The 12,667-nt window shown below is 43.3% G+C and overlaps 1 protein-coding gene across 3 annotated transcripts in view; it reads right to left on the bottom strand.

Annotated features, from left to right (window-relative positions):
- The window catches only part of CEP85L (centrosomal protein 85 like), a 109,366-nt gene extending 96,912 nt beyond the window's left edge, over positions 1 to 12,454 (bottom strand). For all 3 annotated transcript variants that reach the window (XM_065680997.1, XM_065680999.1, XM_065681002.1), the window contains exon 1: positions 12,063 to 12,454. In XM_065680997.1, the coding sequence (XP_065537069.1) occupies positions 12,063 to 12,111 (49 nt within the window). In that variant the 5' untranslated portion in view covers positions 12,112 to 12,454. The remainder of the gene's footprint in view (positions 1 to 12,062) is intronic.
- Positions 12,455 to 12,667: the final 213 nt, after the last annotated feature.

Genomic DNA, 12,667 nt, shown 5'->3' with positions numbered 1-12,667 from the left:
CTGTTAGGGTGGTGAAGCACCGGAATCGGTCGCCCAGGGAGGTTGTGAGTGCTCCATCCCTGGCGGTGTTCAAGGCCAGGTTGGACAAAGCCTTGGGTGACATGGTTTAGTGTGAGGTGTCCCTGCCTATAGCAGGGGGGTTGGAACTAGATGATCTTGAGGTCCTTTCCAACCCTAACTATTCTATGATTCTATGATACTATTATTTTACCTAGACACTGAAAGAAAAGCAACAGCAAAAGTGGGTTTCACAGCAGATACATTCTAACTTAAGTATCCTGACAAAGTCACACCATGACTTTGACATAAATTGTGACCAGACGTGAATCACCCATGACAGCTAGTGTCAATGCATACAGTCAAATAATGCTGCTACTAACAAACCTGACAGCTATGCAAAGCTCATTCCAGCCCATCAACGATATGACCAGGCTGTACAATATTTCACGCCACAATGGCACTGAAGACTGCCTGAGGCACTTTCCAAGGAAAAAAGTCCTTTCAGCCTGCACCGACAAAGTTACTTGGTTCAGCCTCACCAGCAACAGCTTTACCAAAACCCCTACTAGTTATGCTAGCAGCTCCTACAACAGTGTTTTGAAAGAAGGCAACTCGCCTTCAACTCATTCCCCCATGCCTACTCATGCAGTCTCCTGATGCTACTGAACTTTTGCAGTTGCAATTTCTCCCTTCCCCACCCCCCAAACAAATCCTTCAAGGTTTTGCAGCCTCTCTTCTGCACTCTCTCCCTGTCCAATCTGGCTAAATAACCATAATCTCTTCAAAAGGAAAAGTCTACAAACAAACCCACAAATGGTCTCTCAGCAAACCATTTGCTGTATTGCAGCAATAAACATACTTTAGCTGGAAAACCATTTTAGGTTTACTCATCATAGCTGCAAGATCATTACTGCTGAAAGATTAAATAAAGCCTTACTTTGGTGCATGTTTCATGCATAACAATTCTTTGCTAATAATTAAGCTTTTTTTTTTTCCCCAACTGCAGAAAGATGACACAAATAGTGAGAAAAGGAAATGGAGGCAGGGGAACTTAAAATGCAAAACACCCTTTCCAAAAAGTAGATGTCACACCAACATATTTATATAGCAGGGTTCTTTTAAAAAAAGCTGACAGTCAGCTGATAAAATGGTGCAACAGCAAGCTCCTTCAACGGAAGGTGAAGCAAAAACTTAGCTGGATTCATTCAACCTGATATCCTGACTGAATAAAGAGAACCAGGCACATGAATGTGCCTTGCAGATACAGGCAAAAAAAAAAAAAAAACACTTATATGATCAAATAAATATTCCTGAAATAATGCTAAAGAACTGGCATAATTCTAAAGAACCCTAACACCTAGACAGTTATTTGCTAGGTGTATTCCATCTCTGCGATCCTCCTGCAAAACAAATTGCAACTTTTATTAATACACATGCCCAACACAAGTTCCAGGTTTACAATGTAATGTACTGTAATTTTGTAATGTAATGTACAATGTAATGCAGTGTACTGCCCAGATGAGCAGTACACTGCTAAGAGAGGGTTTCTGGTGCTTTAAGGAAGGCAGACAGGTAACAGTTTCGGGGCCCTGTTCAACAAACACTCTGAAGGTGGTGAAATTTCAGGAAGTTCTACCAGATGGCCATGAACTGAGGTACCAGAAGGTCCTAGTCCCCCCTCTCACATGAATGCAGCAGAGTAGGTGGATGATACAGCTTAATCACAGTGCAAACAGGAGCAGGGCAAAGTGGGATGAAATGACAGCCCTAACTACTGAATTTTTACATTTCAGTTTCTCAAAAGCACTTTATAGCATCAGATATCTAAAGTATGATTCATCCAGAGGACTCTCATGCTTTATTAGTGTGCTATCTTGGCAGAGCCTGCAAGCTAGTTAACTAAGTTCTCTTCATTTTTCAGTTGGAAACCGATTAGAGAAATCCTAAATATGAAGATAGATAAAAATGTACAGCTATAGAGAGGCGCTGAAAGAAAAAAAAGGCATGCAGGAGTTTAAGCAGAAGAATATTGAGACAGAGACCAATATTTTTATTTATACAGCCTGATAACATACTGCCTGGTATACAAAGGCCATACAAAGAATTCACTTATGGGGAGGGAGAAAATCTTAAAACATTAGAGGAGAAAAATAAAAGGAGAAACGCAAAGAAGAAATTCCTAAAAATGCAATCCTCTAAGTAAACATATGCCTCATTGGCAGTATCAATTAGATGAACCTGACTATGGTTGTATTTTAAGGAATATAAACTTGTGCTCCAACTTCCTTAGAATGATAAATTTTAAGTAAATAGTGTCATGAAAACTCAGACTTCTTTTGCCTCTGCAATTCCCTAATAACAGTTAAACCATTTTGGTTCCACACCCCCAGAAGTGGCTAAATATATCATCTCTCACCACAATAATTATAGGTATGAAACCTTTGTTTTCTACACAAAACACTACTTTAGTGTGAACTTTCACAAGTTGCAGTTTCTTACAACTTTACAACAAGAACAAGTTACAAGGTTTCTCATGCAAGGAGGAATGGGAGAAGGGGAGCTAAGAAGAATAAATACATCAGTTTGACAGACGAGCTTTAGAAAACCTTGCCATGGCAGTTGAGGACATAATCAGGTAGCTTGCTCTCTATCAACCCCCACCCCCGAGCCCATAGGAAGTAAGAGGTGCCCAGCTCTGTCTTTCCATCAAAGAGTCCAGCTGGCTACCTAAGACACCCAGCTAAAATGGGTTTGAGTTGAGAATGCTATTTGACATTAGAGCTAATCGGATCTAGTGGTCAGCTGCTATGCAGAGGCTGTCACCCTTCTCAGACACATACTCACTGCTGCCTCCCCAGCAAAAGCCCTGCCACTCCAGGCCTCACAGAAAGTGGTTCAGGAACAAATTGTTCCCGCTTACAAGAATGGTTATCTGCTAATTTGATTTCCTAAGCTGGCTCAGCAAGGGGTCAGACAAGAAGCATTGCCAAGGAGGGAGTGGGAACATACAGGCATACTTATGATGCCTAGCAGCAACCAGCTAGTAACTACGCTTATCCCTACTGCCAAATCGCACATTAAGGCAGATTCTAAACTGGAGTGAGATAGGCATAAATCTCTGCTGGCTTTGCTGCAGAGAACAGAATCTGTTCAACTAGCAGAAAGCTGTGTTCAACACAGCATTCTGCTAGCTAAATAAGTAGCAAAATCCTCAGACTGACACAGTACGTAATAATGGACTCACCTTCCTGATCTCTATTCTACAAAGTATGCAAAACAAACTCAAATCTGTAACACACTTCACAATTTCTATAAGAGACAGCAGCACTTAGCTGTAGTTATTTAATATCAGGCTAACAATCAAATACCTACCCTCGTCAGGAAAGAAAGAAGTTTGCCTTCATTGCATCACTGACAGGAGCAAGACCAGGCATTCAGTCCAATTGTTGATGGCACTCCTGTGAGCTTTCTGCTTCCAGACAGAGCATTTGCATAAAACAGAACTTCAAAATACAAACTGCAGATGTTTCTTATTTCACATTTGGCACGCAGACTACATATATTACCTCATGCCTGCTATGCTGGCTTGCCTCTTTGTCTTTGGAGTCAATGCACTATTCACCCCACAGAAACACAAAAAGATATTCTTAGTTTCCATTCACTTCCATATAGTAACTGCAGAGGAGAAGGCTACCTTTTAAACTTGGAAAGTTTATCACTTACAATATGAGGAGGGGCACATCTAGGAAAATAAACACATTAAGTTATGCTTAAAGATAATATAAACTTCAACCAGCAAGCCCTGAGAACATGCAGTCAGTTCCTAGTCTGTTAAAAAGCTGTGTACTTGTAGGTGACCAGCTGAATCCTCCTACCAAAAAGAAGCTAATATTCAGATTACCATCTAGGTTACAGTCCTTCTTGCAATTACTTTTACTGGTATTCAAAACCTGGTAAGTTTGGCTTTTTTTTCTCCAAACTCTGTCATTCCAACATTTTTTCTTACAGAATTACCTTTGTCCTCCCTCTTTCTTTTTAAAGAGTTTAATTCAAGCTCCCCTATGCATGGGGGAAAATGAAGTAATCATAGCTGCTAGAATGAGTCAAAAAATTCTACATGATTTTAAGCAGTTCCCACACGTACCAAAGGGGATCAAATAAAGGAGTCTAGCAGCCTTTCTTATTTCAAAGAGCACTTCTCCCCTCTTTGTAATCAGGTATCAGATCTAAAGACATCCTTGACACTAAAATAAATTAAGACAAACATCACACACACACACACAAAAAATCACAAGTATTTTTTGCTCATCTATAACAATGATAGAATTTTTTCCACCATTTTTCAGAGGTCTAATGTGCACTATACACACAACAGGACCTACTTTAATGTGGACGCACAAGAGACTGAGCACCCAGGCTCTAGTTTGAGTGCATGCTAACAAACAGAAGCATGCACTTCATGTAAGGGAGTTCCCATATTGTTACATTTGGGTTAAGTGGCTTCACTCAAGTGGTATGGGGATTTTCTTTACAACTTTTCAGTGCTCGTGTCACAGGACAAAACTTCTCCCTAAGCTCAGCTTCAGCTCACACATATTCAATATAAAGACAGTACTCTGGAATTTAAAAAGAAAGAGCAATAGCTTAAAAAAAGAAGAAAAAGAAATCCCTCACACTGTACACCACCAACCCTACCTAGGATACCCCCAGTTCAAACCAGCACCTCTTGTGTTTCCATCTGCACACCTACATCAGTTTTAAACCAAAACTTGGCATTACAATAATTCCACCGACCACACAGAACCCTTGTTCCATCAGTTTGGTATTTCAGATGATTAAGTGAACAGAAAGATATTGAGATCGCAAATGCTGGCTTTGTTCTCTGTGAAGTCTCTTTTGCTAGAGTGATAAAGTTTTAACTAATGGTATTTTCAATACCTTTTAGTGCCTCTAGCTGGGTCACTGTGCTCCCACTTTGTTTTCTTACTACCCACAGAACCATGGGGCTTTTGCTCTGTGCTGGTCACTGAACTTTAATGCAAAGCATTAATTTTCAACTATAAGAACGTCTCCAAAGAATTGTCAGAACTTATAAATAGCTTTGCTGTAGAGCGGGCATCCAGGAGAGAAAGTATCATCTTTTAAAGAAATACTGGGGAAAAAAAAAAAAAGCCTGAAAAAAAAAAGCCTTATTTATTCAGAAACATTTGAAAAAGTTTTTGCTTTTCACACCATCTGGAAACTATGCTACAAAAGGAGTAAAGCAGACATTAAAAACATAAGTATACCTTATAAGGAATCTCAGATGTGACTCCAGGATGATTCAAGACGTTTCTTGTCCGAGTACTACACCAAAGGTCTCTTAACATATTAGGAAGTCGAAAGCTTGAAAAGCAGCATTTGCTTTTCTACTCGCGTTTGCTATGTCTACTTCAGGTACTTTAACGAATAAAGAGGCAGCAGGCAGCATGAGTTCTCCTTGACACTACTGGCACTGCCCTTCTTCAGCAAGACTGAGATAGTCTCCTCCTACCTCTCCAGTCATTATCCATTACTCTGGACCTGTTTAAACCTGTAAGCAAGGTCAAGAATTGGTGGAAGCTACACTGTCCAATGGAATTAATGTCACTTTTTCCTGATCCTCTCTCTTAATCTTCCTTGGCCTTCAAGGTACATCTGCGGATTAGCTATATACTTCCTGATGTCATCAGGAGTGGCAAAGCAAGATTCTGCCAGATTTTTCCACTATCCATCAGATGACTGAAAAGCCAGCCCATTTGACTCCAGGTATTCCACACCCACCCAACGCCTTCCTGCAGCAGTGTCTCACACCAGGGTCAGGCACCTGTAAATCTCTCCTTCAATATTTATTTAACTTTAGTATTCTCCTGGACCAGCATCCTGAATTAGCTTACCATAAGGCTGAACAAGTGCTAGAGTGAGCCCATGGGAATCAGTAAGGATACATGAACAGAGGTACCCAGGAGGATGGGAGTAACTATCCACTAGATAATCTTCCCTGTAAAATGAAATCATGCCCTGCAACCCACCCGCATAAATTCTTCCCTTTTGCCTGAAGGGAGAATTTCTCTGTCACATCCTCTCACATTTCAGGGACTATCACACCTTGAAAGAAAAAAGCAAAAAACCCCAATAAAATCTCAGTACTTGCCTTTCTTTTACAGAGGGCCATTTGAGTCTCAAAAAAACAGAAAAGAACCCTAGGAAACAAGGACAGAAAGATGCAGTGCCACTTACGGCATGCCTAGCTGCAGATAAGAAGGTCACTTGAACAAAGCTGTGCAATCAATAGGATGTTCAAGCACACGCAACCAAGCCAGACACTGCAGAGAACAGTGCCCAGGGAAAGCTCACATGCTCAGGGGCGATTCCACAGGGGTCAGCAGTTTCAGGGCACATGAGAGAGTATGCATCATGACTAACACAAACCTAAGCATACTTGTGAGTATATTTACGCAAGTTATTCTCAGCTGCATGTCCTCCTCCTGTTCTCCAGCTATCCACCTGAGCCTCTGAAGCCAATCTGCAGTGTCACATGTATCACATTTAGAACCTCAAGTTGCGGTAGTCAGCAAGAAAACTCCCATGTGGGGAGCCCAAGACAGACACCAGAACCATATTACACTTCAGTACACTAAAACGCTGCCTGGGAGCAATGATGGGGGGGAAGTGTGAGAAACAGCCCTGCGAGCCCAGACACGAGAGCAGGAGAGGAGAAGGAGCTCTGGGCACCTGAGCCAAGCTTCCCTGTCTGCCCCTAGAGCGACAAGGCTGGAGCAGCGGAACAGCATAGAGGAAGGAGGGGAGAGGAGCTGCCATGGGCTGACCACATGATAAAGTCTGCTTTGCCTGTGACAGTATCTGGTAAATCATCTCCCTTTCTTCATCTCAACTAACACACTTTTCCACCTTATTTTCTCTACAGTCTTGCTGAGGGGCAATAAGTAAGCGGCTGGGTGGGCATCTGGTAGCCAGCCAAGGTTAACTCACTGCATCACTCTGCTGGAAAGACCCTTTTTGAATCACACAGCAAATACACTGAACATGTTTTAAAGCTAATCGCAACTGCAATGAGACTGCTTTATTGTCAATGTACAATTTCAAGACACATTTGGGCATCTGAGAGACTACCAACAACTACAAGCAAGTCAGCACTTTGTCAATTCCTGTGCTGACTGTTTTTTGGCTATTAGCTTAATTCTTCAACTCTTAAACCACAGGCACGTTATATGACAAGAACAAGTGTCCAAAGAATACAAAAGGCAAAGTTTATACTGAATAAATGTAGTACCATCCCTCTTTTCCTTAATTAACCTGTCTACAACAAACAGGCTTCACTTTCAACAATGACAGATAATCACCTCTGGCTACAACCTCAAGTTATGCAAGATCTATTTGATTTAGGAGGCTTTCAGTTATTCTTACCACCATGCATTATTGCTATATTTGGCAACCTCTCCGTATTTTGAAACGCAGGGGTTCTTAACAAGTATTAAATGCCTGGCTAAAATCTGAGCATAAATAATTTGCAACCTTAATAAGCAACATTTGGTAGACATAAATCCTAGGTGTTCTTTGGAGAAACTCCAGGCGCTCTTACCCTAACTAGCACTTCCTTTGCCACTATCCGCTACTGCACACGATGGCTCAGACTACTTTTTACTATGCACTTATTCTGCACACCTGCTTAAAATCAAAGCATTGTTCTCAAAAATCATTAAACTACTACTTGCTTTTAATTAAAAAGTTTTACAAGCACAAAATTACTGAAACCACGTGTCTGTATTCAGTCAGTAAATGTTTAACATACAAGAGATTAGAACAACTACTAACGTCCAAGACCAACAATTTAATATACTCTTACATCTACCACACTTTTTCTTGATAAGCAGTTAAGGCATTCATCTTTTATATGCATTAAGAAGAGTGGATATTATGTCCATAAAAGTGAATTACCTGGAGGGAAGGGGTGGGGGGGAAAAAAAGGCATGGTTTTTGAAGAGAAATAACTAACTCCTGTTCCCTAGCACTAAAACACAGAATGTCATTGACATCACTGTGATATGTGGAAGACAGCAAAGGACACTCCAGCAGCCAGTCTTGCAGATGCAACATTTTTAGGCTCAGGTAATCAATCTTCATTGTGCACTACATACGTAAGTGTGTGTATATATACATATATATACACACACACTTGTAACTGGCAAGCAATTTGAAGTCTACCCTTGGTAAGAGTAACTAACTCACCATTTTTTACCTTGCCTAGCCTGAAAACATAAACCTGCCTTCTCAAGATGTCCCAAGAGCTAGCACATTCCCAAATGAAGACCAATAGCAGACCAATAAACCTTGTTACAGATAAAACCACTGGATTTCTGTCCTCCTCCACCCCAAAGGATGAAAAAGTGTGTCATCAGCCCCATCTCCCCACCTGTGTTGTGAAGCTGCCCATCCAGTCCACAGGTACTCAAAGGAGGCAGCATCCTGTGGGCCTTACAATGTGTTGTGATCTTACTGTTGGTAGCGCTTTGACTGCAACATCATTACAGAATCCTTCAGATCCACGTGTGCCATGCTCACTGCGAACAAGGGTTAAATATGAGAACACAGGGGTCTTCTGGGATTTGTCAGAGGGACAAATCACACTGCCAGGACTCTAGGAGCAGAGGGATGCAGGCTACTATTTTTAGGGAATGTCAATCACATCCTTTTGATCACCTTTAGTTATCACCACTTCCAACTTTTGCCACCTAAACATTTGTCACCAGCCAAATTTCAGTAGTAGCCAACTATTGGTAATATTGGATAGTGGCGAGAGGCTTGACTGAAGGTGGTACAGTTTACTGAAAGTAATATTTGTTATTCCACTTTAAAGTGCGCTTGTTTCACTTTCCCCAGGCATTCGTTTGACACATATAGCCTAAATGGATGACTGCATGCCCCAGAGGGACAACACATCTAGGTGAACACTTCCATAGTCTTAAAAAAGTCATGAGCCAACTGTGCATCTCAAATGATGGTCTAAGCGAATAAGCAAAGGGCCTTACATGCTGTATGCCCTTCACTGCAGTTATTTAAATTCCTGCAGCATAGTGAGCAGCTGTTGTCTTTACACAGGTATAAACTATGCTGCAAGGTTTTTATAAACCGTTCATGTACAAAATGACTGAAAGACTAAGTCGATCATATACATTCCAAAAACAGCAATTTAGTTTTCTAGGATAGATACTTAGACTGTAAAAAGCTGAATTTATTAATTTATTATGCAGGGGCAGCAAACTTTGTCATTAAATCCTAGCAGGATTCAAACAAGACGGTTATTTTGGGGTTTACTTTTGTGGGTTTTTTTTTTCCCCAGAGAAAGCACTCCTATTGCATAGAAAAGCACGAACAATTTGAAAATGTTAGGAAGGAATAAAACTGAAGGCCACAAATACTCCCTAAGTGTTTCTGCTTATTACCTTTTAAGAAATTTTAAGAAAATCAGAATTAACCTGCATCCATTACTGAAAATCCGATAATTCTTCAGTAGACACCTAGGTTTGTAAGGGGATTGCAAGATTTTTAACAAAACACAGGACTTCTAAATACCCATATCCATAGACAACTAGAATACAACTAGCAAAACAGAATGCCTTTTGGTAATAAACACAGCTTAGTGAGAATTAACAAGTCACTAACTGTTATGCTCCCATGTCAATATTTAAAAGACAATCAGAATCCATAGCAAGTAGTTGCCATTAAAGAATAAAACTTATCTTGGCAAATTAAGACTTCCTTCATCTTGAAAAATAAATGCCTAAACTTCTGCTTCCTACTAGGATGCTACCGTTTTGCAACAAAATACTTTTCCCATGGACAGCTTCCTTCTCAGGAAGAAAAAAAAACAACAACAGAAAAACCCCAACAACAACAAAAGAAACACACCAAAAACCTACCCCAGCAATAATGTAACAGCCAAGATCTTAGTAACCATCATCCCTTCATTAAAAAACCTGCATGGAGCTAATTAACTTCCTCTTCTTTAGAGGGATTATGGACCTCTCAAAACAGCTTCTTGACTCTTTCAAAGTACAGCTGATGAAGGAAGGGACTGAAATATATGTTGGAAATTATAATTCACAGATCATATCTCAAGCCTAAACCTTTATCTACTCGCTTTCTAATTAACCACCACCTTCTGTTACTCTGTTTTATCTCTAATTATGAGATATTTCTCCAAGTTTTGCTACTTTACACTTCTACTGGTTATAGATAAAGTGTTGAGCTTCATATTAACCCTGAGTGTTTAAAAGAAAGATTATGGGGGAGGAAAGAAAAGCAATACCCAAAATTAGTTCTCAAATCTTAAAGACAATTCTGACAAATCAACCAAAGCAAAACATCCATCCAATAACTGACTGACCAGAATTGCTGACAAATTCAGCATGGTATTAATCCCCTTTATTTCATCCCAAGCAAACGGGATGTGTCACAAATGCCACAATTCAAAGTTTTCTGAAACAAATGAAAAATGAACACCAACAATCTTTTCAACAGTCTGAAGCTAGTGCCAGTGCGCACTTGTGATACAACCTTCTGATATTCCTGCCCAGACACAAATAATCGAGAACTAGAACACCCTGAATTCCTGCAGCTTCCACCAAATTAACTGAAATCTCTGCACCTAGTGTTCAGAACACCCAGCATCTCTGCAAACTGTTGCACAAAGATAATGTCACTCCATTCTTTTGTGGAAGCATTGAAAAAATAACAGAACAGAACAATAAAAAACCCCAACAAGCAACACTTCAACAAGGCAAACGTGTTATACATAGGAATTAATAATAGCACAGACAAAAAGGAACAACGTCTTCTTTCACATTAAAGGGACGAAACATTAGACTACTTGTAGAGATTCAGGCAGCTGCTGAGAACGTCTTAGCAGCTCTTGTATTAGCAAGAAAAACCCTGTTAGGCAAAAGCAAAACAATTCTGCCATTTAAATAAGCAAACTAACTGTACAAGCATAAAACAGCCTCTTTTGTAATCCCAAAATTAAAACATGAATCCGAATTTCTGAAGGAAAAAAGGATATTACTCCAACAGCACTACTTTGAACTTGTAACAACAGAGCCAAATCACAGACCTTCACAAGTGATCGATTACTGCAATAAGTTAAAATCCCACAAAGTATCTGCAGGGAAGAACTCTGCCAGAGTAAAAGCAGGTAATGCAGATGATAATATTTCCAAATCCTGAACAGGGCATCCCAGACAGCTGATACCCAGTCTTACCTTCTCAAAAGTAATGCTCATGCGTTCTGCAAACAATCCAACAGCTCTCCTCTGGCAGTTCTGACAGACAGCCTTTACAGCAGAGATCAGCCCCTCGCTTACAGATCCATGTCTCCTCAGTAACAACCTAACTCCAAGCGTAACATTTCAATGTCTTCCTGCAAACCTGCAGGAACTAGGCTCTAATTAACGCTCAGACAGAAAAGGGGGAGGGAATTAAAAATAAAAAAAAATAAAAAAGGCTCTATTTGTTGCAGTTTAAACCCGAGAAGTATAAAGCAAAGCACGCTTCCAGCCCCTGCCTAAGGCTGCACTAACAAAACAGAGACAGGAAAAAAAAACCCGAACAAGGAAACGGATTATATAGGTTAAGCTCAGCTTTTACCCTCCGCTGCGAGGGCCAGCTAAGCAAAGAGTGAACCCCCCGGACGGACGGACGGCCTGTCCCCGGCCGGGACCAAAGCGGCGGCGGCGGTCCGGCCCCTCGCCCTCTCCGGGAGGCCTCGCCGCCACGTCCCCCTCATGGAGCCAGCGGGGGCCGTAGCGCTTACCGCCCGTGTGAGGAGGAAGCCGCTTCCTCACACGTTTCTGCGGGGAGCCGGGCTACGGCTAGAGGAAACAGCACAGCACGGCGCGGCGCGGCCCGGCCCGCCCGCGCCACCGCCGATGCCCCACTGCGACGGGATCCTTGTACGTCCTCTCAGCCCCATCCCTCCCCGCCCCGCCGGGACGCGCAGGAGGCGGCGGGGCCGCGGGGCTACTTACCCGCCTTGTAGCCGCGCAAGCCGAGCTGGGGGTGCAGCCCGCCCCACATGGTGCCGCGCCGGGCCGGCGGAGGGGGGCCGCAGTTCTTCGGCAGCAGCAGCGGCGCGGAGCTGCGCGCTCCCCCGCGGCCCCTGCGCAGATGGCCGGCGGAGGCGGCCGCTCCCGCTGCCGAGGAAGGTTAGCGGGGGGCCGCCGGCGCGGTGGGGGCTGCTGCCCGCCCCAGGAACGCCTCAGCCATGGTGCCGCGCCGAGACCGCTGAGGGCGGTGAAGCCCCGCCGCCCCCCGCAGCAGACAAAACTTGCTCGACTGCGCTGCCACCGCCTGCCTCCCGAGCGGGGCGGAGACAGGGGCGGGAGCCCCGCGGATGCTGCGGCCGCTGCTCGGGGACGGGCCGCTTACATAACCCAGCCCACGGGGAGGGGGCGCGGGCCGGGCTGCCGCGGGGGGCCGGGCTGCCGCGGGGGGCCGGGCCGGGGGGCTAATCAGCCCGGCCCTGCCCAGCCCCGGGCCACGGCCCCGCGGGGGCGGGTGGGGTGGCCGCGGCGCCCAGCTGAGGCCCCGGTGGGGCGGCAGGGGTGGCTCGGGCGCCCCGTTGGCTTCGGGT

The sequence above is a fragment of the Lathamus discolor genome, chromosome 5, assembly GCF_037157495.1.
Source record: "Lathamus discolor isolate bLatDis1 chromosome 5, bLatDis1.hap1, whole genome shotgun sequence".
Taxonomy (NCBI): domain Eukaryota; kingdom Metazoa; phylum Chordata; class Aves; order Psittaciformes; family Psittacidae; genus Lathamus; species Lathamus discolor.
The sequence above is the reverse complement of the archived record's forward strand: the minus strand, read 5'-3'. Positions and strand labels throughout refer to the sequence as shown.